Below are 24,393 nucleotides of genomic sequence, written 5' to 3' on the forward strand. Positions count from 1 at the left end.
TGATATGATCCGAGCAAAACCTGCGAACCTGCTGTCTCATAAAAGATTGTTATACCACTGAACATTATGAAAAGTATCATTTAGATAAAAGGCAACGATCCGTATGTGTGCAGTTACGTTCAGGCAGGTTTAGTGTCACTCCAGAGGAGGACCGACTGTCTTGGTTGTGTTTGGTAGGTGCAACTGAGAATGAGGACGTACGTTTTACTCCAGTGTCCTCCATTTAATGCTGATTATGAAAAACTTGAGCAGCACTTTAGGAAGAGAATCTTATTGTTGCAGACTTTTAGTGTCAAGCTTGGTAGAGGAGGCAGAATTATTTGTTTGAGCTGAAAAATAACTCAGTGAATCAATCTTTATTTGAATAGCACCAATTGATAATAAAAGTAGTGGCATGATAACTTCTAAATTGAGCAAGTCTTGACCATACCCCATTATTTGATGTGTGTGGCGAGGAATAACTTCCTTTAACAGGCAGAAACCTCGAGCAGAACTGAAGTCAGCACTGGGTTAAACACTCTCTGTGGATGATATGACCATAAAACATTTAACAATCAGTCTAAACTGATTCAGTTTGATGGACACTTTAATGGACACTGGCCCACCAATCAGACTCAGAGCTGTTTCCTGGACATTGATTAGGCTGAATAAAAACCATGCAGCAAGAGAAAGAAAGACAGAGGGATGTAACAAGCATGAACACCATTCATCTTCAGTGATAAATTGATATTAACCCGAAAAAATGGGTAACTCGAGCAGCCTATTTAAGTGAGAGAAAGAGGATGAGTGTGTGTGTGTGAGAGAGAGAGTGACAGGCGAGATATATGTGTATAGACACACAGAGAAGTGAAAGAGAAGCACACACACACACACAGCAGAGAGAGGAGGAGGAGGAGGAGGAAGAGGAGGAGGGCGTGCTGATCCTCAGTCGGTGTGTGAAGGAACAGACGAAGTAGAGACCTGCTCACACACAGACACACACACTCTCTCTCTCTCTCACTCTCTCAAACACACACACACACACACACTCACACACACGAGCACTCACCCCCTCTCTCTCTCTCTCCCCTTTTTCTCTTGCGCTCGCAGCGAGAGGGGACGCGAAGGGAAGAATGAGGAAGAAGTCCGCCGTGCTGCGCGCCTCGTCCCAACAAATGCGGGTTTGCTGATAAAGCGCCGCTCCGGTCACCCGATCATACAGGTCTCACAGGTCACGCTGTATGGAAACGAGGAGTCGGCAACAACAGAAAGCAACAGCAACAAATAAAACGCTGTCAGTGCATGGGAATCCGGACTCCCCTTCCCGTCTTTTGTGCGTCTCGCTCGCTGGATACGCCGCCTTGGCTGGCGTATAAGAGCTCCCCGCGTCTCCATTACCATTCCCCACTACTGGCTTACCTCTACTACTACTCCTCCTCCTTTCACTCCTTGTACCGCTACTATTATAAGTAGAGCTACAGTGCCGCCTTTTACTACTGACTGACATCTCCGGATTGTTGGACACTCTCTGGATAAAGAAGGTAAGATTGTGCATTTTTTTTGTTTGTTTTTCTGCGGGAATGCTGATACGAGGGATGAATGCTGGGGGTCTTTGGCTGCATTGTCTGAAGGAAGGGAAGTTTTTTTTGGGGGGGGGTGGGAGGGAGGTGGAGTGAACGGGACGCAAAGGGGGGGACAGTCGCCTCATGGAGCCCCAGATTGGAGCTCGAAAGCACCATGCGTCGGAAGGGTTTGGATGCGATGTGGAGACGATGTTTCCTCCTCGCATCCTCCCGCGCCACGCTCTCCACACTGCGCCTTTCCTCCTCTTTGGCTCACAGATGTACAGAGAGGTGGACCGCTGGTTTTGGCATCATGGGTGCGGTGGAAGGTGTTTGTCACTTGTTTTTTAATTAGCTGGGAGGTTGATTTCTTTTCGCCCCAGGGGCTTTTTCATGCCCTTCACTCCCACCCTCGTTCCCTGCTGTCCTCTCCCTTCCTCCCATGTTTAAGTCCGACCGCCTGCCTCGCTTATTTCTAGAGGAATAATAATTACGGATGCAGAGCACGTTCAGATAACCAGGCTCGCACCTTTTTATAGGCTTTCAATGTGGAAGTTGGGTGGCAAACATGCGCAGTCCTGGCTAAATTTCCCCTTAGAGATGCTAATCCTTGCAGAGGATGAATGATCCAGAGGCTCTAAAGCGCATTGAGATCCACGTTTGCGCAATTCCGCACGTCCCCCCTCCAGTCCCCCCCATCCTTTGCGCCTAACTGTGCTGCGCATTCGGGGCTGATGGAGTGCTTTTTGCACATCGGGGCAGAGTCCGGACCCCGTGGTTGAGTTTAGTTGTGTTTAATTCAGTGTGGATTTTTAGTCCACACGGTAATCAGTGGACTAGAGCTTGTTCCATCATCTGGCCTGCTGCGTTTTGTAAAATGTTATAAAAAGCGAAATGAAACCGTGGCAGAGCTTCACACAGCAGCTAACTGCTCCTGTAAACCTGGCACAGATAACATTAGATGAGGCAGCCTTTCATTCTCCTGATGTGACACTACAAACGCTTCGTCTTGTGAGGAGAGTGCTTGGCACATCAGGCAGGTACCATCAAGGCTTTCCAGGCAATCTTTTCCAGCTGACTTCAGTCGGAGCTTTATGGGCATGACACAGAGGAACTGAAGCTCCTGGTATAAAATATTTATTTATGACAATGAAGCACTGAAACGCAGCCAGATGTCTTTTCACTGATTTTCTTTGCCTCCCCAGCAGTGCTGCAGTTGGTTATTGATGAAGCAGAAGATGTCCTGATGATGCAGCGGCCAGGCTTCGTCTCAGGCGTCACAATGAAAAAAGAGGTTCAGATCTGCAGATTTGATGCATTTGCCACCAAAAAACTGACCTTTTTCCATATTTGACGCCAGATTCAGGCCGCCTCTCTGTGGGTCTGCATCAATCAGTGGTTAGGCTTTACCACACGCACACACACACACACACACACACACACACACACACACACACACAGGCACACAGGCACAGGCACACACAACTTTCTGCAGACATGTAGCTGCTATATGCCGGGTCAGTACATTGTGAATAAGTCAGTGGTTGGGAGGCTGAGGAGGCAGAGCTCGTGGCTGAGAGAAGCAGATTTAGCATAGCCCAGGGTTGTCGGTACGGTATGCGATGTGACAGGTCGGGGCCTATTTCAAAAACTCCAATTACACATTCCTTTCTCTTTCTTCTCTTTCTTGTATCATTACTGGAAACCTCTTATTCCCATCATAGGATGGAGTTTGCTGCCAGGCATTTTTAGTGAAACATTGGATTCTCTTTTTCTTTTTTTTCCGGTCCGGGTTGTTCTGGGGTCATGGGGGGGTTTTCTCCAAAACGTTTTAGTTTAAATTGTTAATGTGAAATGATGCATGAATATTTTTGCAGATGTAAGAGGAAAACTCCACTGTAGTATCCTCACTGTAAGGCTGAAAAAAACAAATGTTACCTCCCCACACACCGACCGGTCCTTTCAGCAAAAGCGAACCTGTGCTACAGTTTACAGTAAACATCCTTCCCTGCCACGGACACCTAATGCTTCCGCTAATGTAAATAAGAACGAGGAGAAGAATTTCAATGGAAAATGCAAAAGAGATGTTGAAAATCAACCAGTCCTTTGAAGTAAAAGCCTTTTTACAACCCAGTCTTGATCATTTTTGCCTTATTGTTTTTTTAATCTAATCATAATGAACCTTTTTATACGACAAAACACGGATAAAACACATGAATTCCTAAAAACAACTAAAAGTGCTGGAATAAACCTTGTGTATCACCTTCTGAATACTGTACTGTATGTAGTCAAGGCAGATTATGCTAAAAGCTGATACTGTGATCTCCTCAGCATATAATTAAATAGCTAATAAGCTAATTGGTGGCCAGCAGCGTCGAACCCTGATGAAGAGTTCAGCTATTAGAAATCAATATGCAAATTGATGCGTAGTCTGCTAATTTACCATCCGTCCTGGGTTAATCGTATGACACGTGCGACCCAGCTGTTAATACGTTTGTGTCCTGCTACATTACAACGCACGTCGACTCTTGTCAGGTTAATTCCTGATGATACAATAACACAACGTGATTCCTGCAAATCTTATTGACTTCTCTGTAATTGAAACAGCGCATGAGGAACAATCGAACAATCTGTCGAAGGTGTAGCTTCAGTCATGCTAACACAAATAATTCATTATCATGGTAATCTTAGTAAAAGCATTGTAAACAAATAAGTCACTTAGATTGGCAGCCTGTTATTGGCCGGTACTCTGTGTTTGATGGTGTGCAGAGATGTTTTACCCTCAGAGCAGGAAAACAGACGGGCCCGGTTCTGCCAGGGCCAACACAGCCAAACTCCGTATCTGTGATCTGTAAGTGTCATGTGTTTGTTCCTGATAAACAGAACCATTTAACTCAATCATAGAAACGATCAGTGATGACTGGAAAAATTGTCTATTTCTGGAACTCAGCCTCTGTATCATCCTTGAAGTATAACTGCTGCTACCAGATGTTTCCACCATTGATGGAAAAAGAAGATATACAACAGCTTGTAATGCATTTTTTTTTTTTTTTTTTTAGGGAATATATGGCAATAAACAAAATACTGTGTATCTTAATATTTTGAAATCTCCTCAAAACCACTTTGTAAATGCTCAGACTGGGCGACAAAATCAAATATCATGTCATTTTTGACCAAATACTTTGATCTTGTGACAATATTCTGGATATTACTGTTGATCCTTTCACAAAATATTAACAAAAATGCGATTTTTTTTCGATCAACTATCACTTGTGATGAGGATATAATGGCTAAGTAGGTAAAGTCAAATATTATAACAAGTGAACAGTCTGCAAAGTCCATATCACTTTATGGAAATGCAGCCTTTAAAACCAGGAAACCACATCACAATATCCACATATCTAGGACGATATATAGTCTCATACTACAATAACAATGTAATATTAATATGAGGCGCAGCCCTAACATGTACCACTTTAAACATATGAATGACTGAAGAGTGGTTAAGAGATTGTACATTGTAGGCACAGCCCCCCACATTTAACATGCTCCGTGATAAAATATAGATGAAACCAAGCATGCATAACAAAGCATGATGAAAACCGTGTGTTTAAGTCAAATCAGTAGCTTTGTTTTGCATATAAAATGGTTTCTCTCAGAGTGATTTACAGTCCGTGCAACTGTTACAGCTCCCTTTTTCTTCAAACATGAAGTCTTCTTGCTCTGTTTTGGTCTCCACCATCTCCTTGCTGGGAATATCTGACTCTCCAGGTGTCGTGTGCTCTACTCTGTTTACCAGCTCTCTCCGTCAGCAGTTTGATGTATATAGTGGGTTTATCAGGACATTTTCCGCTGATAACAGCTGCCTCCTCAGGGTTGACGACAGCAGAGCAAGTGATCCAAAACAGCAAGGTTGCGAGTCGTAAAAAACCAAAATGATCGTGTGCAAAGATGCTTAAACAGTCTGTTGAACTGTTGGAACACATGCCAGGTAATATAATTATTTGTCGATCGGTCGCTATGAGCTGTCCCACTCACAGGTACAGTTAGTTTTCTCAGTTATTTTGGGATTGAGGGCCAGAAGACAAGAGAAAAAAAACATGACGCTTCTGAAAGGCTTTGACAGTTTACCAGTGGCATGTAACATGTTTTTGTTGAATGCAGAAGAAAAGTTCCATGTTTTATGAGAAGGACTGATGAAAGAAATGCTCACTGAGTTACAGAGGGTGACATCTCTGCCCATGTGCCATATATAATGGTCACACCACCCAACCCTGGAGGGTTTGGATGTGGTTAAGGATGACTGCTGGCGCCTTTGACTAGTTCTTTTCCGATGAATAAGAGGAGCACTGCAGATAAGAGAAGTGATTTATTTGACTTTTATGTTTTTCAGTGTTTTTTTTCCTGTTAGTTTCAGAGCTCGCCATCACTCTCGGGTCCCTCGTGACATCTCAGACAGACAGACATGCAGAAAAATGTCAATGGAAAGATAGACAGCGGGAAACAGTCCTGCGTATTGCGGGTGCCCGTGTAATCATTCCCTCCACTCCAAGTGTAATAATATGACAAGGCATCTTGGCCGGAGGATCGGCTGCGAGGCAGATCCAGGCTAAAAGAGCTCAACACCGCCCTAATGACAGTAAACGCAGATCATTAATCTTCAATTGTTCGCAGGGGCTGGTGTGTATCTGTGTGTTGCTCTCGCTCTCACACACACATTCGCACACAGTGAAATTGCCCTTCGGTTTTCTTTCGCGAGGAGAGATGGGAGCACGTTCGCTGACCTCTCTCTTCTCTCTCTCTCGTTCTCTTTTCCTCGAGACATCTTCCTCTGTTTCACGTCTTTTCCCTCTATAGATCCCTCTTCCTCCATATTGTTTACTCTTCTGTATTTCCTTGTCTCTCCTTCACTCACACTTTTTAAATTTTTAATCGTTGCCTCTTGCCCTGTAGTGAGGCGAATGCTTCTTCTCCTCAGAGGCATTTCTTTGTGTTCTCCTGCAGGATTATTTTTGTTGCTCATGGTCAGTTTTCTACTCGTCTATATTTTCTCATCATTTAATCTCTGATGAGCGTTAGTGGTTTATGTCGTTCTCCTTTCACTGTTGCCTCTTGGTCTAATCAGCTGCATCTTTTGTACCTTCGGGCGCTGCCTTCAGAGGCTCCCGGGGAATGACAGTATTAGGGCAGAGAGGGAACATCTTGCCTCAGTGCAGCACATGTTTTTGGTTTTCTTAACTTTATGTATTATGCTTTTGTTTTGGCCTGTGGGAAGGAGGATTCCGTGGTCCTGTTTTATGTTTGTGTGTGTGTGTGTGTGTGTGTGCACTCATGTTGTGCTCCTCTTGACATGGAGCCAAGTTTTTGAGGTCATCACACGAGGGAAAATCATGGCGGCGATACTCTGAAACCTGATATATCAATTACCAAATCCAAAATAGCAGCCACTGTTCAGCGACTAAGCCTCTCTGGTGTGAACAGCAGGTGGGTAAACAAACACCCTCGAGTTTGGGGTCGAAAACTGACCAGAGTATCAATTTTTCCTTTATCAAATAGCAGGTAATGATTCTGCAGTCAGTTATGTCTGCAGGATGTATTTTGCCATCCTACAACAGAACAGATCTATAAACAGAACAGGTAATTATCTGAAGTGTAATCTCCTGAAGCAATCAGGATTGTGTAAGCAAGGCTTATCAAGGATTGGCGTTCATGAGGATGAATTTTAAGTAAAGGCGGTGAGAAGAAACGAAGCGAGGGACAGAAACTAGTTCATGGATTCCTGATTTTAATTCCCAGCACAGAGAAATACACCGGCAACTGGTGCTCAGGTGCTCTATGCAATGTACTTCAACCTCCATTTGTTTGTTTGAGGACTGTGAAAGCTGCCATAATATCAAAATACTCATTCGCCCATTCAATTTATTTTCTCATTCATCCTGTTCACATTAAGGCCCATCAAAGCAGCAACAATGAAAATTAATCAACCATTGATCCAATCGTCCATTTAGATAGTTACCAAGGAAAAATGGGGATAATGAGCAATAAAGGCCGAGTTGTAATTAAAAAGCATGTTATTAAGACATGGTCTGCCAAGCATTAATGCAGCTCTTGAGAAGGAGAGTTTACCTGCACAGTATCCAAAGATCAATATTTACAATTCCACCCAGAAGAGCTCAGATCCGCCAGGGCTTGGCAGTTCCCTTTTGTACTCAGTGGTCATCATCTTTTTATCAAAATACATGAATTATTCCATGAGAAATTAATGAAAATTGGAAGAAAAAAAAAACACCCAGTCTCGCAACGTTAAAGAAAGTGAGAAGCAGTTTCTGGATCAATCCCTTTATCCAGACACTAGAATCTGTCTACCCTGGGCCAAGACCCCTTCATCCAAGTTTCATGGGAATCCGTTGTGTAGTTGTTGTGTAATTTAGAAGCCAGACCAGACAGGCATGAGTGAAAACGTAACATCCCTGATGGAGGTAATAATTTAATGATAATGTGCAATGTGTACTGAACATATAACATGTTACTTGGTAAGCTTTAGATGTGTCGTTAGTATTATTTTCACCTTTGGATGGATGCATGCTAAGTGTTTCCAGTACTTATGCTAGGCTAAAGCTAAGCTTGAGGCTTTAGCTCAATATTCAATGAGCAAATCTGGCTCGGGTGATATCCCAAATTTTCTATCAGGATATTGTTCCGCCCCAATATCACAGTCAACGATATTATCAAGTTTTGTCAAAGGCGATATGTAGCCTTATTTAAATCCCTTGGCTTTCCATTTTCACCTCCTTTAAACCCAGAATATTGTTGCTGGCGTTCTTCCCAGAAACTAAGTCCTCCATGTCTGTATGTTAAAGTGTCACGTGCATGCCGCTACACCACTCAGCTGCGAGCCGAAGATGCCATTAACAGCCATTTAAAATACAGTATTGTGAAAAATATGCCAAGCCTAAAGCAGAGACAAAAGAGGTGTCAGTCTTCTCTACAGTGTATTTCTCCCCAAATTTCTACCATTTCCTCAAGACATTTATCTATCTATCTATCTATTTATTTATTTATTTATTTATTTATTTATTTATTTATTTATTTACTTCAGAATTGAGTAAATTAAATATGTGTATAGTCATGCAGCATATGTGCTGTATGAAATAACTTGAAGGTTATGGTGAAATTACATGACATTCATTTCATTCAACATTCAACACCATGAATGGCTTTGAGAATGTCTGTGCTGACACAAGTACACAGTGTGAAAGTCCACAACCTCCATGTTCTTTTCATATTAAAGTCTTCTTTCAATTTTATACCTCTGACAGATAATTTGAAGGACTTTTTATTTAAGTTATGCTTTTAATTATACATTTCAATACATTTTTGTATGATTAACTTTGAATATTAAAATGTCCTGCGCCTCACCTTGAGCATCAGCTGTTGAAGAGAAGCAGCAAAAAAAAACACAAACATTTCATTGTCTGGAGAACAGCTGGCATGGAGAACATCCTCTTTAGCACTAGCCTGCTCGGAAAATAACATCCTTAAGTGAAATCAACCAAATCCCAGAGCACACTGAATTATTGATCACCTGGAAATGCCACACAAAGCCTTGTGTGGCCACACAAGAAGGCCATACAAGGCAAAGAGCTTCTGGATCACATTAGCCAGGAGGAAAATGTTTGGTTATGTGCTTACTGAATTGAAGTTTAATTAAGTAGACGTGTAATTTTGTTTGGAATTGATTTGAAGTGAAGTCTCTCGGCATCACAGCTGAGCCAACTGAGTACATATAAACACAGCAGTCAAACTGAACACACGTCACACTTAACCCAAATATTTAAATTCACCAGTAGTGGACTGATTGTGCATTACACAGAAAGTGATTTATACAGTGAGTACCTGTCAACAACATTAGGCAAGCATACTTTCTACAGTTTGTACAATATATGAATGAACACTCAGGCATTGATTATATTCAACCGTGGAAATGGATTCTGTGTTGTTCGTTTAGTGTCAGGGCCCTACGGCTCCCGCGTCTCGCTGCTTGTAATGAGAGAGAAAATGTGATTCATAATGTTACAGGATTTACAGTTTCGTCTATAATGAGTATTGTGGCAGGAAGGAAAGCAGGAAAGTACTGATGCAACTATTGATGTCGGGGTAATTTGCGCTGCGTCTGCATATAAGAGCGTGAACAGTTAATTATCGGGAAATGGATGATGGCATGTGGGGATGTGGAAGAAGCTTGTTTGAGGAGGCTTCTAAGCTGATCTTTGTTTCGGGATCTTGGTTCTTGTTATTGATCCCCTCTTAAAGGGATTACTACTCCTGTGTGTGCAGCAGTGCTTTCACTAAAAGTTCAACAAATTGGTGAAAGTTTGGTCCTGGGTACATGTCTGTACGGATTTAAAGAGCTAACGTGATGTGTGTTGACCAGATGAAGTCACTCTGTGTAGTTTGTCCGATGGGAAATTGAGGTAGGAATATAATTTGGTCAGAAACGTGTATGCTGACAATCTCTTTGATGCTCTTAAATTGCTGGACTTGCTGTCTGCCACCTAGAAGACCAAAACACAGTACTGGTGTCAGGCCACACTAGCTTGGGCTTGTTAATTCTAGGGTTGACAAGTTTCTGAAGCAGTGTATGAAATAAGTAAGGCCTTCTTCTGGTTTTGATAATCAAGGCGTCGTCCGAGGGATCAAAACTTGTGTTGGGAATGACACTCAAAAATTACACTCAAAAATCACCTTCATGGACATTCAGACATTCATGGACGCCAGAAGATAAACCCCCCTGACTATGGTGACCCTGCTTTCCCTCCTGTTAAAATATCTCAACAACTACTGTACGTTTGGCCATTAAATATGATACAGACATTCGTGTTCCCTCTAAATTAAATAGACCTGGTAACTGATATCATGATACAATCCACTTAAGGCAACAAAATGTAACTTCCTGGAGAAAGAACTCAAATACTTATGCTTTGAGAAGGTGTCTGACCCGATCAACAATCAATTATCTTACTTCAGGAAGTAAATTTGTGTTGCTTTAAAATCAGTTGTTGATAGAATTGAAGTATTGGCCGATAAATCTTCGTTTTTTAGGTCAGACGCCAATATTGATACTTAAGAATGCAGATATTTTAGCAAATTCCTTATATTCCTTCAACCTGCCAACATGTACATACATATTCTCTATTAATGGTTCTTTTTCTTGCACAGAACAATGTGTCTTGGACCACCTAGTTTAAAAAACTACATACATTCTCCTCTTTGCTTGTAGGTGTATCACCTCAGCAGAGAATACACAGGCGAAGACTTTCAACATCTATCGCTTGACGCTCTGTTATTCTGTAAGTGTGGCAGCACTGAAAAGACTATTTGAATTTTCTTTTTATTCTGTAAAACCTCGGGGGAGGACGCGTACACACGTGTGTGTCTGTCTGAGAAAGTTTTTGCTTATATACAGACTCACCCACATCCATTTCCCTTCATCTGCTTCCTTTCTCCTTTTAAAGACCACCTATGCACTCCGACCCCCTGTGCTCTGGGAATTGATTTTGAAATCCCTGCTGATTACTTAAGTAACTGTAAAGTTACAGTACTGTGCAGTCAGGCTCCCAGTTATGTGACGATCTCCTGTGAACCATAATGCAGCCACTGGTTGTAAGATTGGGACCTCCAGCTAGGACTCACTGGATCACAGGGCAGAAATGTATCATAGCAGTTTGCATACTGCTAATTTGCAACAGCAGACATTTGAAAGAAACCGATTAATTTTTCTGTTTTCTGGAAATGTTGCTGCTTTTCATCCTTTTTCTGTAAATCACATTGTAACATTTAGTATTATATTATTGCTCTGCCTAAAAGCATACCTCCATACACAAAGCAAAGAATTTGTGAGTACTCTGTGCACAATTTAATCTCATAAACAAATTATATACAGAAGGATTATTCTCCCTGTGGAAAAAAAACCCAACAATGGTGCAATTAGCTAGTTGTGTGTGGTAAGTGAAATGAATATGTGTTGGGCTACAGGGACATGTTCACTTCAATGAAATTGATTCTAAGCTAATGTTTTGTTTTTTTTCAACATTTAATTTGGCCTCTTTTTTATGTTTGTGTGAGAAGCAATCACATAGAGAATGAACAACTGATTTAAAGTCTCAGTGTTGGGATTGTGTGGTCTCTCATCTGAGAGTGGCCTATTTAAGGCAAAAATCCTCCTCACTGCACTTGCCACAATAGTTGTGAGAGTGATTGCGTTTCTTCTTGTATTTGTTGTTTGATTTCGCTGTTGACACACCATCATGCTTTTCAGTGATTCCACCAGTTAACATTGAAGGAGATCCAGAGGTTTAATGTCTACATCCAACAACAAGGCAAATATCTGAGATCACAAACTGAAAAGCTAAATAGAAGTGACTTGAAGATGAATTGATTGTACATCAAAACAGTTTAGTGAGGTAATGAGTGAGGGAGCTAGGGGGCCGGCCTGCGTAACTCAACATGAGGAAGTATCATATTGACCCTTTTCTTTTTTAAATTGATCATTTAAATGTTAGACTGTCAGTCAAATGTATAATCTGGTGCAGAGATTTAGATTAAAAAATGCTTCATGTTGTCTAAAGTTAGAAATAGGTGACAAATGTCCCGCCAAGGGTTTCAAAAATATTTTCCCATTGATCTGGATGTTTGTTCTCATTAGGGTTTGATTGAGAGCAGCCCTAATGAACCACACTAACCAGGAAAACACACCAGGGTCCATTTTAGTTGAAGCATCCTCAAAGCATTTCTTTTAGTTTAGTCTGACACTAGACGGCTGTTTTCAACCTGTACAAAAACTGTGACAGATTGATAAAAGTTGTTATTTCAGAGGCTTTTTTCTAATTTTTTAGCAGCTGTCGTTATCCTATCAGCCGATTTTAGAAGTACAATTTGGAGGACAACGTTCAGATGAAAGCTGTTTGACTGAAATAAGTCAACCGGACTGTTATCAGAGAAAGCCATTCCTGGCAAGGGGATCAGCAGGGTATAGTGGTTTAGAGATTTCAGAGGCTGCTCCTTGGAAATCTATACTGCTGAGCTCTGGAGCTAAAGTTTACCTTTGGTGTGGCTATTTGAACTCACTGCCCCCAAACAGCCAAGCAAAACATCTTATCTGAAACATGTTTTTATTTTTGCGGTGTTGTGTTCAAAAGGTTCTTTCGTGCCTCAAAGTAAACTCGGCTGTTTATTTTTGCATTTTCTGTGAAACAGTGAGTGTTGTTCAGAGAGCAGGCAGGCTGCTCAAGTCTGCAAAGGTGACGTTAATGTGTCGGCGGTGTTTTTTCCAACAGATGCAGATTTGACCTTTCACTGCTTCGATGTTTACTGGTGGTTAAACAAATATATAAACCAGAGTTGTTACCTAGGAAATCATGCACCACATTCATCATGTCTGTGACGTCTAATATGAATTCTTCCTTCTCCTCCTCTATTCTCTCTTCAGGTTTAACATCTTCATTAATCGTCGCTCCACAGTACTGGTGGACCGGACGTCAAAATGGGCCGCTGGGATGACTCCTCTCGCCTGTCCCCTGGCCTGAGGCTAGCAGTTGTCACAGTGATTCTCCTCCTCAAGCTTCATCCCTCATTGGCTGGCGCTCCTCCTGACCATAGCTTGGGTGGCTCCGTTTCAGCGGTGGCCACGAATAAAAGTGAATGCAGCAAGCCTGAACCATGTCAAAAGGGGGTGATCCTACCTATTTGGGAGCCCCAAAACCCATCATTTGGTGACAAGGTGGCCCGGGCGACAGTTTACTTTGTGGCTTTGGTCTACATGTTCCTGGGTGTGTCGATTATTGCAGATCGTTTCATGGCTTCAATAGAGGTCATCACATCACAGGAAAAGGAGATCACCATCAAGAAACCCAATGGCGAAACCACCACCACTACTGTTCGGATCTGGAACGAGACTGTCTCCAATCTCACTCTCATGGCTCTGGGCTCTTCAGCTCCTGAAATCCTGCTGTCTGTCATTGAAGTCATAGGTCATGGGTTCCATGCTGGCTCGCTGGGCCCCTCTACTATCGTGGGTTCTGCTGCGTTCAACATGTTTGTCATCATCGGGATTTGTGTGTACGTCGTGCCCGATGGCGAGACGAGGAAGGTCAAGCACCTCCGCGTCTTCTTCGTCACAGCCACCTGGAGTATCTTCGCTTACATTTGGCTCTACCTGATCCTGTCCGTGATCTCGCCAGGCGTTGTGCAGGTGTGGGAGGGGCTGCTCACATTCTTCTTCTTCCCCATCTGTGTGTTGTTCGCCTGGGTGGCCGACCGCCGCCTGCTGTTCTACAAGTATGTGTACAAGCGCTACCGCACTGGCAAGCAGCGTGGCATGATTATCGAAACAGAGGGAGATCGTCCACTTCCTTCCAAGGTATGATTTAACACTACAAATGTCGGTTCATTTCAACTTGGGTAATATTTTTGTAGGTTTGGATGTCGATGATAATATTCACCCAGGGTAACATTGCACTCAGTGGAGCGTATACCTCTGCCAAGGTCCAGCAGTCCCTTTTTGAATTTGCTTACATCAGCCACCTAAATAGGCCTTTTTTTCATCTAGATGCATACATTATTCCTTGAGAAATTTCCAGAAAAAAGTCTGACAATGTCCTGGATCTATCAAAAAGATATTTGTGTTTATTCTGTGATCCATCTGTCATCCATGTATTTTAATCCTGATGACAAACCAACCAACAAACCAACAGACATAGATGAAAACTTAACCTCTTCGGCTGAGGTAATTAAAATTATGATCATAGTCTTTATGGACCAATTCTAAAGGTTTGAATTTTCTGAAGATAAAATTTCTTCATTAGTGTTTTAGAAATAATTTAACAGACATGTCAAGAACTCTCTCTTCTCCAGAGGCATATCAGTTAGAGAGCAGCCAAGTAGAAATTAATTAAGTTGTCTTCATCCAAACACAGGGTAGGAAAAACAAAGGAGCAGATAAGGCGCTCTATGTAGGCGGAAATGGGTTCATGAGTAGTGTATATCTGAAACAATTATCTATATTATTAAATGGAATTCTGCCAAGGTGACCTCATCGTGTGCATATTACTGCAAAACGCACACACCAAACGCACACACCACAACAAAAGTACTGTCACTTTTAATTTGACTACTCCGTGTGATGTAACATGCAACGCATTGCACAAATCTAATTTCATTCTGAGTTTTACGGCGTTGGGTACATTTATTTATCACTCATTTAATTTAGTCTCACGCTATCTCTAACTTTCATTTATCTCAGTTGTGATGACGTCATTGAGACTCTGTGCTCCATTAGTACTTGAAGAGCATTTCAAGTTTGGGCTAAAAGAAATTGTTGAATCAAACCCAACAGTGTCCCTAAGGGGGAAGCCTCATATTTTAGATTTAAATTGCCATCTGTCTTGAAGAGCTGAAGTACATTTCATCAATAAAACTTTACTGAAAGAAAAACTGTCAGTGAACAACAGAATGATCTCTTCATTCTGAGAGGAACTCAGCATCTTCATGTAATCACAATAATGTGGGTTGTTATGAAAAACAAATGATCTCTCAAAAAGAGTCAACTTATGACCTCAGCTGAGCTGAATCCTCCCAAGATGAATCTCTACCACCAAATATTTGAATTAATGTAGAATCTGTAGGCAAGAGACAGGATTTTATAATTAGAAGTGTTGTGTTATCCCTTTGTAGTCAGTGCAGCTCAGCAAAATACAATGGCTGGAGGGCAATCTCAAAACCTGACTGCTATGTTAGCTTTTTATTACTCTTTTTAACTGAGTATGAATTGGTTACTTCTGAAACAATGTTGTCGTAGATGTCTTTCAACTCCAACCTCATTCTTACATTTCAAGTTACCAGCTGGACTGCAAATAATGACCAGAGCACTGAAGAGATAGTCTTGGACAGTATATTTGTTCTAATCTTGAAACTGATCACAAATTAAAACTTTAAATGTTGAATTTGTAAAACTGTTGATTGTTGAGTGTCTTTCCCAACTCATCAAATATTGATGGTTGCTGCTTGGGGCTGGTAGGCCAGACTGGCAATCCACCCAAAGCATCAGTATTTGATGAACTGGAAATCAACAACATTACAAATTAGATCTTTCAAACCTTAATAGTAGGAAAAGATGTTGAAGGCAAGGGGTGCTTTATGCTTGAACAAAACCAAGGAATGCACCATTGAGTCCGGTTCTGCTTGAGGTTTCTGCCTGTTAAAATCAGTTATTTCTCATTAGTCTTTGGAAAATGTCTTTTGTTGTCTTTTGAGATGACTTTTGTGATGAATAGGTGCTATACAAATAAAGATTGATTGTTTGACCTGTAACTTTGGATAGGACTTCACCAAGAAACTATACATGTCTGTTTTTTGTTTGCATGGTTGTTCGACCATTCTTGCTACAGACCCAGTTCTAAAATCAACCTCCATGACAACACCAAAAAACATGTAACCATAATTTCCAATTTGTTCCAAAGCTTCAGATCCATGGTACTGATTAACCTGTGTTCTTTTCCGTTAAAAGGTGGACATTGAGATGGATGGAAAGATGCTGAACTCCCATGGTGTTGACTTCCTGGATGGTCCACTGGGTTTGGATATAGATGAGAAGGATCTGGATGAGGAGGAGACTCGCAGAGACATGGCCAAGATCCTGAAGGAGCTCAAACAGAAACACCCTGACAAAGAGGTGGGTAACAAAGTCATTAAAACACCATCACACCATTGCTGCTTCTGCTGGAGTTGTTTTTCTCAGTGTTGTTTACTTTCATAGGAAATGACAGAATAAGCAGCAGCAGCAGATGACGCACTTTTCTATTTGCCCCCATTATTATAGTGATTACGGTGATGAATGCAGCACAAGGTATCATTACAACCTCTCAGATTAATTTGATAGTGGTACATCTAAAATAAGAAATTGCAAAGGAAAGTGAAAACACCCATGAGCTCTACATGTAAATAAAAAAAATTAACACAAATACTCAAATCCTGACATTGGCAATCTGGCTGGCTGTCTATCTGGAAAATCTTATTGTATCTTCTTATCTCATAATATAATAAAGCACAGTTATGAGATATTACATCTGTGTACTCAAGCAGATTGATGAATGTAAGCAGATTAGGGGAAGTTCCTCAAAGTATAATTGTTTCACATGAAGATAACAGCGGAACTCAGCTAAAATCCATTTTTTTAGCTAAAAGAAACATTTCCTCATAGTCATTTTGTTTTTGAGCCACTTTATCTATCTTTACAGTCCTCTGATTTAGCAAAAAACAAAGATATTTTGTTGTAGTCAAATACGACTTGAGGCTATTTGCTTAGTGCTCATCTTATCCCTTGGACCATGTTTAACACTAAAGAGCCCAATGGAAGCTGCAAGGATAAAGACAAGCTGCTGAAATGGCAACTCTTTTATGTGCATGACAGCCTCCTAAGATGGGTTTTTACGCTTTTGCCCTTATCTGTATATGAATTAACAATGAGGCTGATTAACCTGTCGTCCAAAACAAGCAGCAGCAATACTTTAACATCAAATGCTTTGACATTGCTGGTCTTACACGATCTCGTGCTGTCGACAGGGCTACTAAAGTAATAGCTGTTGTGGATACAAAAGCTCAGAAAGTGGTATTTCTTTCCCCTCTGCATCTTGATTTTGCTTTGGATCCTGAAATGGATTCTGGTGCCACCATTTTGTTGGCTGACCACACAGTGAGGGAGATGAGTGAAACTGATCTTGGGGACTCTTCATGGAAAATGCGTTGTGTTTCTAGGAGCATTTAAAATTCACATATATATCATTTACATATTATGTGAATACAGTATGACACTCTGTGAAATATACATATGTGAACATTTCAGTGGTTTGCAGAAATTCTAAATGCCAACTTTTTATCATGGTGACTAGGTTGCCAAGCTTAATAAAAAGTGTTGAATTAAAATGTTACTACTGTCTCGATTAATCTGAAAGAAGCTCCATGTAAATGTTAAATACCAAGCTTTGCCAGGCTTTTACCTATTGTCTGGTTGATTTGTCTATCCAGTGGTCACATTCTGTTTATGTAATACATCAGAGTATTTATTTAGATAAGAGATTAAAAGGTTAGGGTTAAAAATTGAAAATTAACTATGTTTAGGATCCTTAACATCACCAACTTCAGTTCCACCCAGAGAGGCATTAATTTGCTCACTCAGTTGTAGCAGTACTTCACTGATCTCCTTCAATAATTTGCTGATAAGAGAGGGATACTTGTGGGGCAAGGAAAAAATAAAAAAGAAGGAACAGTGGAAAAAAAACAAAAAAAAAACTTGGGATCGACCCAGGAATTCATAGCAGTTCTCAAGGATATCCAAGTAGGATTGATAAGTGCTGTCATGTGAGCTTGGACCTGGATCCTCTCATTGAAGGAAGGCGTCTCTACTTGTGAAATTACCAAGCTGTTCATGTTTCATTGGACATACCATGTACTGCTGTGTCAGACCTCACAAATACTTCAATAATCAGTTTATTATTTCTCAGTATAACTCAATTACAGAAGATGTTGATGGAAATTTCACTGCTGTTTTTCTGTATGACTCATTGTAATATTTTTTTTTTTTATCTTCGGCTGATTCTAATGTTGGATTCAGCCACATGATACACCATCAAAACACATTTATTCAGACAAGCTACATGAACTCTAATGATTCAGCCAGACAAGCTGTTTTTTTAACAATGTTCCCTTATATATGCAGAAAAAACTGACAGAGTTTTTTATCTTCGGCTGATTCTAATGTTGGATTCAGCCACATGATACACCGTCAAAACACATTTATTCAGACAAGCTACATGAACTCTAATGATTCAGCCAGACAAGCTGTTTTTTTAACAATGTTCCCTTATATATGCAGAAAAAACTGACAGAGTAGACAGTCTTTCCCACGATAGAAGATATTAAATCAGTTTTCTGGGTGCCTAGATTTATGATGGAACAGCTATGTCCACTAACCATGCTGAAGAAAACATTTTACCCTGTTTTTATGTACCTTCATGTTTTTCTGTTACCAGGTGGAACAACTCATTGAGCTTGCCAACTACCAAGTCCTGAGCCAGCAGCAGAAGAGCCGTGCTTTCTATCGATGCCAGGCCACCCGGCTGATGACAGGTGCTGGCAATATCCTGAAGAAACACGCAGCTGATCAGGCACGAAAGGCCGTCAGCATGCACGAGGTTCGATCCGATGCTGGTGATAACGACCCCATCTCGAAGATCCTCTTTGAGCCCGGTTCCTACCAGTGCCTTGAGAATTGCGGCACAGTGGCGGTGAACGTGTTGCGACGTGGTGGCGATTTGGGCAAAACGGTTTCTGTGGAGTATCGGACGGAGGACGGCACGGCCAATGCTGGCTCGGACTACGAGTTCACTGAAGGCGTGGTGGTCTTCAAGCCTGGTGAGACACTGAAGGAGATCCGTGTGGGCATCATTGACGATGACATCTTTGAAGAGGATGAAAACTTCCTGATTCACCTTTCCAATGTCAAGGTGTTGACATCAGAAGGCGAGGAGCCCGAGGAAGGCGAGTCAGCTAATCACGTCGACTCAGTGGCGTGTCTCGGCATACCCTCCACAGCGACCGTCACCATCTTTGATGACGACCACGCCGGTATCTTTACATTTGAGGAGCCTGTATGCCATGTGAGCGAGAGTGTTGGCACCATGGAGGTCAAGGTGCTGAGAACGTCCGGGGCTCGCGGCGTGGTAATGCTGCCCTACAAGACGGTGGAGGGAACAGCACGAGGCGGCGGAGAGGACTTCGAAGACAGTCATGGTGTGCTGGAATTTCAGAACGACGAAATCTTGTGAGTAACTTGAAAACAGATTCATGCTGATTACTGTTAAATGTATTTATGCTGATATTTATCAGCTTCACTGTCATTTTCTGCATGTTTTTCTTGATTATTTTTCACGCTCTTTGTCAGTGTGATGTTCAAATATTATTGCTGAGGATGTGAGAAAGTGCGGGTGTGAGTGTGATGTGGTGGTCACGATGAGCGGCGAGGCGGACTGCTCATTGGGGGACTCGACAAAATCAACAATTCCCCCACCCCTCGATACCTTGTATCCTCTACTTTGACACAGTGAATCTCTTCTTTTGTCTTCATCAGTCTGTTCCCTCCTCTTTACTCTGGATTCTGCTGCTGTCTTTTATGGGTTTTTATTGATTCCTATAATCTGTATTACTGTAGAGTCAGCACAGTAGGTTTAGCTGTAAGTCTCTTGAGACAGGAAGCTGTGAAACTGGGCTGTTTGTTGGATGGTAAACGGTTTGAATTATAAGTAGACGGAATGTCAGGCTGTGGAGATTGAATGAGAAGTGATGAGGTGTCCTTAAGCAAGGCATTTCATGGAAAACCAGGAGGTGCTGGTTGCTGGAAACAGGACATTAATTAAATTAGCAGCAGGGAATCAGGGGCATGCTATGAAGGAGCATCCATCTAGTCAACTTAATTTCGATACACAATGGCTTTTAAAGAAAATGCCAGTTGCCCTTTTAGGTGGCTTTATACTGTTTGAGAACATCCCAGAGCAACCACTCACTCAGCCAGCTAGAGGCTTTTCTGTTGTCATTCCTGTGTGAAAAGACCTTAATACTCCATTTAAGGATCCCTGCTGCAAAATGCCGCAGCTTGAGTTCAAGGCTGCTCTTAGCTAAATGAAGAGGCCTTATTATCTGATGGTGACTCATGGTGAGGTCCGTGATTGCTGTTTGACCAAGTTTCAGGAGGCCTTTTACCACAGTGGTGATCTCGCTCACAGCCAGCTGCTGTACTTTCATCCTGACCCACTCGCACCGTGGGGAATTAACTCCAGCTACCAGCCAAATGTTTGTACAATGCTGTGCACTCTGGCCTGGTACCAAACCTAATGTCAAAGTCCTCTTTTGTTCTTTGACTCTTTAATTGTGACAACTATTGCTGTGAATACATAGGCCTACTTGTGTGCCTCTGTTTGTTTACTTGGTCATTATTCAACTGTAGCTGCTAATAAGGTAGACTGACTCAAATGTTGACTCAGAAGTTGACTCAGACGTTGACAGTATTGTAGACTTGATAGAGAATTACAGAACAGCATCCGTTAAATGTTGATAATTAGAATACTTTCTTGTACGCTAAAATGTCTTAAGATTGTTAATGGTAAATTTATGCTTGTAGACATCAAGCTCACAGTACCATTGTGTTGCAGCTGTTGTGGCTGCTGTTGATCCAGTGTTGTAATGACCACCATCATGGATTCCTGTGTTGATGTGTTTGGTTGTGTGTTATTACCATGCAACTTTTCAAATGCTGCTTTCAATGTTGCTTTTTTTCTGTGAAGCTGAAATGTTTTTTTTTAACCTGCTTCGACAAACAAACACACACACGGGTATACGCACACACGTAGAGCTAATTAGATGCACAATCTGATGTTCTGATAATGAGAGGTGACATTTATGTTATTTGTGTTTTTTCATCAAAAAGACTTCAACTTAGTGAGCATAATGATTCTTTTCTTTGAAGCTCAAGGTGGGCTAATGTTGACTCGCCCATTCCTTTTTCCCTCTCACACATGGCAGGGTGGGTGAGTTCACAATGTCAACACAAATTACTGTTTGCAGTAAAGCCTTCCCATGGTGGCCTGTAGGCCTGTTGGGCTCGTAGCTTTATTGAGACTATAATAAACATCACAGCTTTAGCAGTTGGTCTTTTTACTGTTTGGGCCATGTGCTGGTTTTTGGGAGTTGTAAGCGGGCTTGGAGAATACATTGGGCCATTTGGACCAACTTAATTTCATAGAATATTGGTTACATGAATATTTCTCTCAAACTCAAGTCTCTCACAGTACCAACCCATTGACCTTCTTAGCCATCCTGTCTCACCATGGCTGCTTGAATCACTTGTATTCTTTACTGATGGACCAGACCACTTTCTTGAGCTACTTAATATCAAATTTTCTACATTAGTTTTGAGATTATTATCCATGCAAAGGAGGTTATGTTTCACCCATGTCCATTTCTTTGTTTGTTGGTTAGTTGGCAGGAGGATTAAACATGAACCATTGAATTTCCATGACACTTTGATAAGTGCGGGTCTTGGCCCTGGAATCATTTTCAAATTTTTTTTTAAATGCGAGATTGACAATTGTTGTCAACGTTAACTTCTCAGAGAATGATGCAGGGATCTTGTTGAAAAGGCATATGTAGGTGACAGTATATGAGTAAAAATTGATGTGGGTCCTGGATCTTTGAGATTAAATTATGGTTAAGCAGCTATGGGTGGTAAATTTAGAGTGTTACAAGCCTCTCAAATTTGATATTGGATATTTTTTATACTTGCTCACTTTCCACCATTGGTTAATTTGCACCCATAACGGTCAATGGAGAGGCGATCCATCTTTTACCAATTTTGTCGATTTGTCAGAAGATCTCTGGGAGGGAAATTTTTCTTAGTTTTCTTGGAAAGCTTGAGCCAGGTTGGAAACTGCTGCTGCCACTGTGGCCCTTTAAAGGCAGATATATTGAATGTAATATGAAGGATTATAAATAAAGTCTTAACCTGGTTTAGATATGCTGTGGGGAGATGTAGAGATGCTGGAACGTATCAGTTGTTAACTGCCATAGATTGCCTTGGAAACCAAGTTTGCTTACAGTGCTTGTTTGAAAATGTTCAGATTGTTTGCGAGGAAGAAGGGTTGTAATGACACGAAACAAAGCGTGCTGTCATTATGAATGAATGGGAGTGATGCTGTCCTAGTAACAGTAGTCTAAAACTCACTCCCTTTCTTCTGTTTTTGGTCAGATTTGAAGCAGATGTCTGCAGGGCTGGCTCTTTCAGTCTGTCGCACACTACATAGTTTCCATAGCATATAGCTCTTACAGCCAGGACTAAGTGGGTTTTAATAACACTTTGTCCAAATCAAATGATGGACTGTCCTTCCGGCTATCATGGTTACTGTGTGTGTATTCTCATGCGTGTGCGTGTGTGTGTGTGTGTGTGTGTGTGTGTGTGTGTGTGTGTGTGTGTGTGTGTGTGTGTGTGTGTGTGTGTGTGCGTGTGTGTTTCCTAGGGAAAAGACCCAGAGGTGGAGCACTGTGGCTATAAAATAGTAGTGGTTGTAATGAAAAGTATTTCAGCTATGCCTACATGAATGTAGGAAAGGGGGACATTCTGACCAAAAAACTAGACCATCCTTCGACCACTTAATGTCTAATTTCAACTCTAAATCATCTCTGTTGAATGTTTTACGTGATCTTAAATAGTTCAAAATGGTAGACATTTCTTAAATGGTAGCCTAATTATATTGATATAAATAGACAATGGTGATATTGTTGGGTGTTTTAACCTACAAATCATGGATGCATTACTGCTGACCACCTTCCAAAGTCACCTTAAACACTGAAACTAAAACTATTTTTATTTTTATTTTTTTTAGATTTTCTTTAAAACTCAGAAAAAAAGGAGTTCACATTATAGCTAGGCTCTGCTCACTGTGGGCGATAGCAAGTTTCCTTCTAGATTTGAAAGACATACTTTTTTATATGTTTAATATTTATCTTGTAATCTGTAAGATAACACTGGTGGCCATCCTTTAGTGGTATGCAGTAAGGCACTGATATATAATGTATATAAATTATAATACAAGATTATAATACAAGATTATAATACAAGAAAGAGCTGGCTTTTGCATTGTCTCCTGGGGTAAAGTTTTATACTACAAGAAGACGTTTGTACTGTTGACATACTATACTGCAGGCACAGTAAACAAACATATAACTAGTACAAATATACAGTTAAGAGTATTTGCTAAGTAAAATGCCACATGGCATTGCATTTATAGCCTAAACTAATTAGCGTCACTTGTCCCAAGATAGGATAGAAAATATGAATTCCCATAGAAATACACAGTGTGTGTCATCAATGTGCCACCAGGGCCCTGAGTGTGTCCCTACAGGGAAAAGCAGAGGACATTTTTACTGCAGAGAAAGGAATCACAAAATAGCTGATCTAAATAGGACTGGCTCCGGGCTAAATCTACCCTGATTCTGTTTCTCAGAGAGAGAGAGAGAGAGAGAGTGAGGGCGACATGGAGGGTACACTTATAGATAAATGAGTGTGAATGGAGGCAGTGATGGGAGGAGGGACAGCAGAGAGTCATGAAGTGGATAGAGAGGGGAGAGAAGGAGAGAAAAGTTTAGACCGCTTAAAAGTTTTTTCTTATTTACTGTCTCTGCTTTTTTCCCCTTCCCATTTCACCTCCTCCTCCCATATCCCCTTACGTTTCTCTTTCTCTTCGCCCATAAGGGGCCCTGTGCAATTTGTCTCCGGAATAGTTTTCGAGGTCTCTGCGGTTCTTTCTTTGAGAGATCGAAAGGTGTGTGTGTGTGGGAGAGGGAGATGAAGAGAGTGAGAGAAATAGGGAGAACACACCGACAACTCAACAGCACTCAGCAGTGTCAAATTATCTTGGTTTCTGTCTTCGATGCGGTGTGTCACAGAAAATACCAGCTCAGTCCTACATGGTTGAGTCTATGAGTGTGCGTGGGTGTGTGTGTGTGGGTGTACTCTACCATCCGCCTTGTGGTGTAATTCACCGATACGGACAGCAGCTTTTGACAGGCATATTAAACAACTGTCTTCAAATATGAGGCTGCTATTTTGTGTTATTATTACCTGATACTGTTAGAACAAATGCTCCTAAACTGTCTAAGCATTGCATAAATTGATGTCATGGTAAGTTATGTAGTCAACATGACTTGATTTAATGTTGCATGTGCGTTAGCCTTCTTGAAATGATGACTG

The 24,393-nt window shown here is 41.3% G+C and overlaps 1 protein-coding gene across 3 annotated transcripts in view; it reads left to right on the top strand.

Annotated features, from left to right (window-relative positions):
• slc8a1b (solute carrier family 8 member 1b) overlaps positions 1 to 24,393 on the top strand; it is a 149,425-nt gene that overhangs the window by 1,396 nt on the left and 123,636 nt on the right. The window contains exons 1-4 of one of the 3 annotated variants that reach the window (XM_037124248.1): positions 940 to 1,520; positions 13,030 to 13,959; positions 16,105 to 16,269; positions 18,626 to 19,416. In XM_037124248.1, coding sequence (XP_036980143.1) covers positions 13,084 to 13,959; positions 16,105 to 16,269; positions 18,626 to 19,416 — 1,832 coding nt within the window. In that variant the 5' untranslated portion in view covers positions 940 to 1,520; positions 13,030 to 13,083. Of the gene's footprint in view, positions 1 to 939; positions 1,521 to 13,029; positions 13,960 to 16,104; positions 16,270 to 18,625; positions 19,417 to 24,393 lie in introns of those variants that run through there. The other 2 variants (XM_037124251.1, XM_037124249.1) reach the window with 2 other exon arrangements.

Source organism: Acanthopagrus latus, chromosome 15 (genome assembly GCF_904848185.1).
Source record: "Acanthopagrus latus isolate v.2019 chromosome 15, fAcaLat1.1, whole genome shotgun sequence".
In the NCBI taxonomy this organism is placed as follows: domain Eukaryota; kingdom Metazoa; phylum Chordata; class Actinopteri; order Spariformes; family Sparidae; genus Acanthopagrus; species Acanthopagrus latus.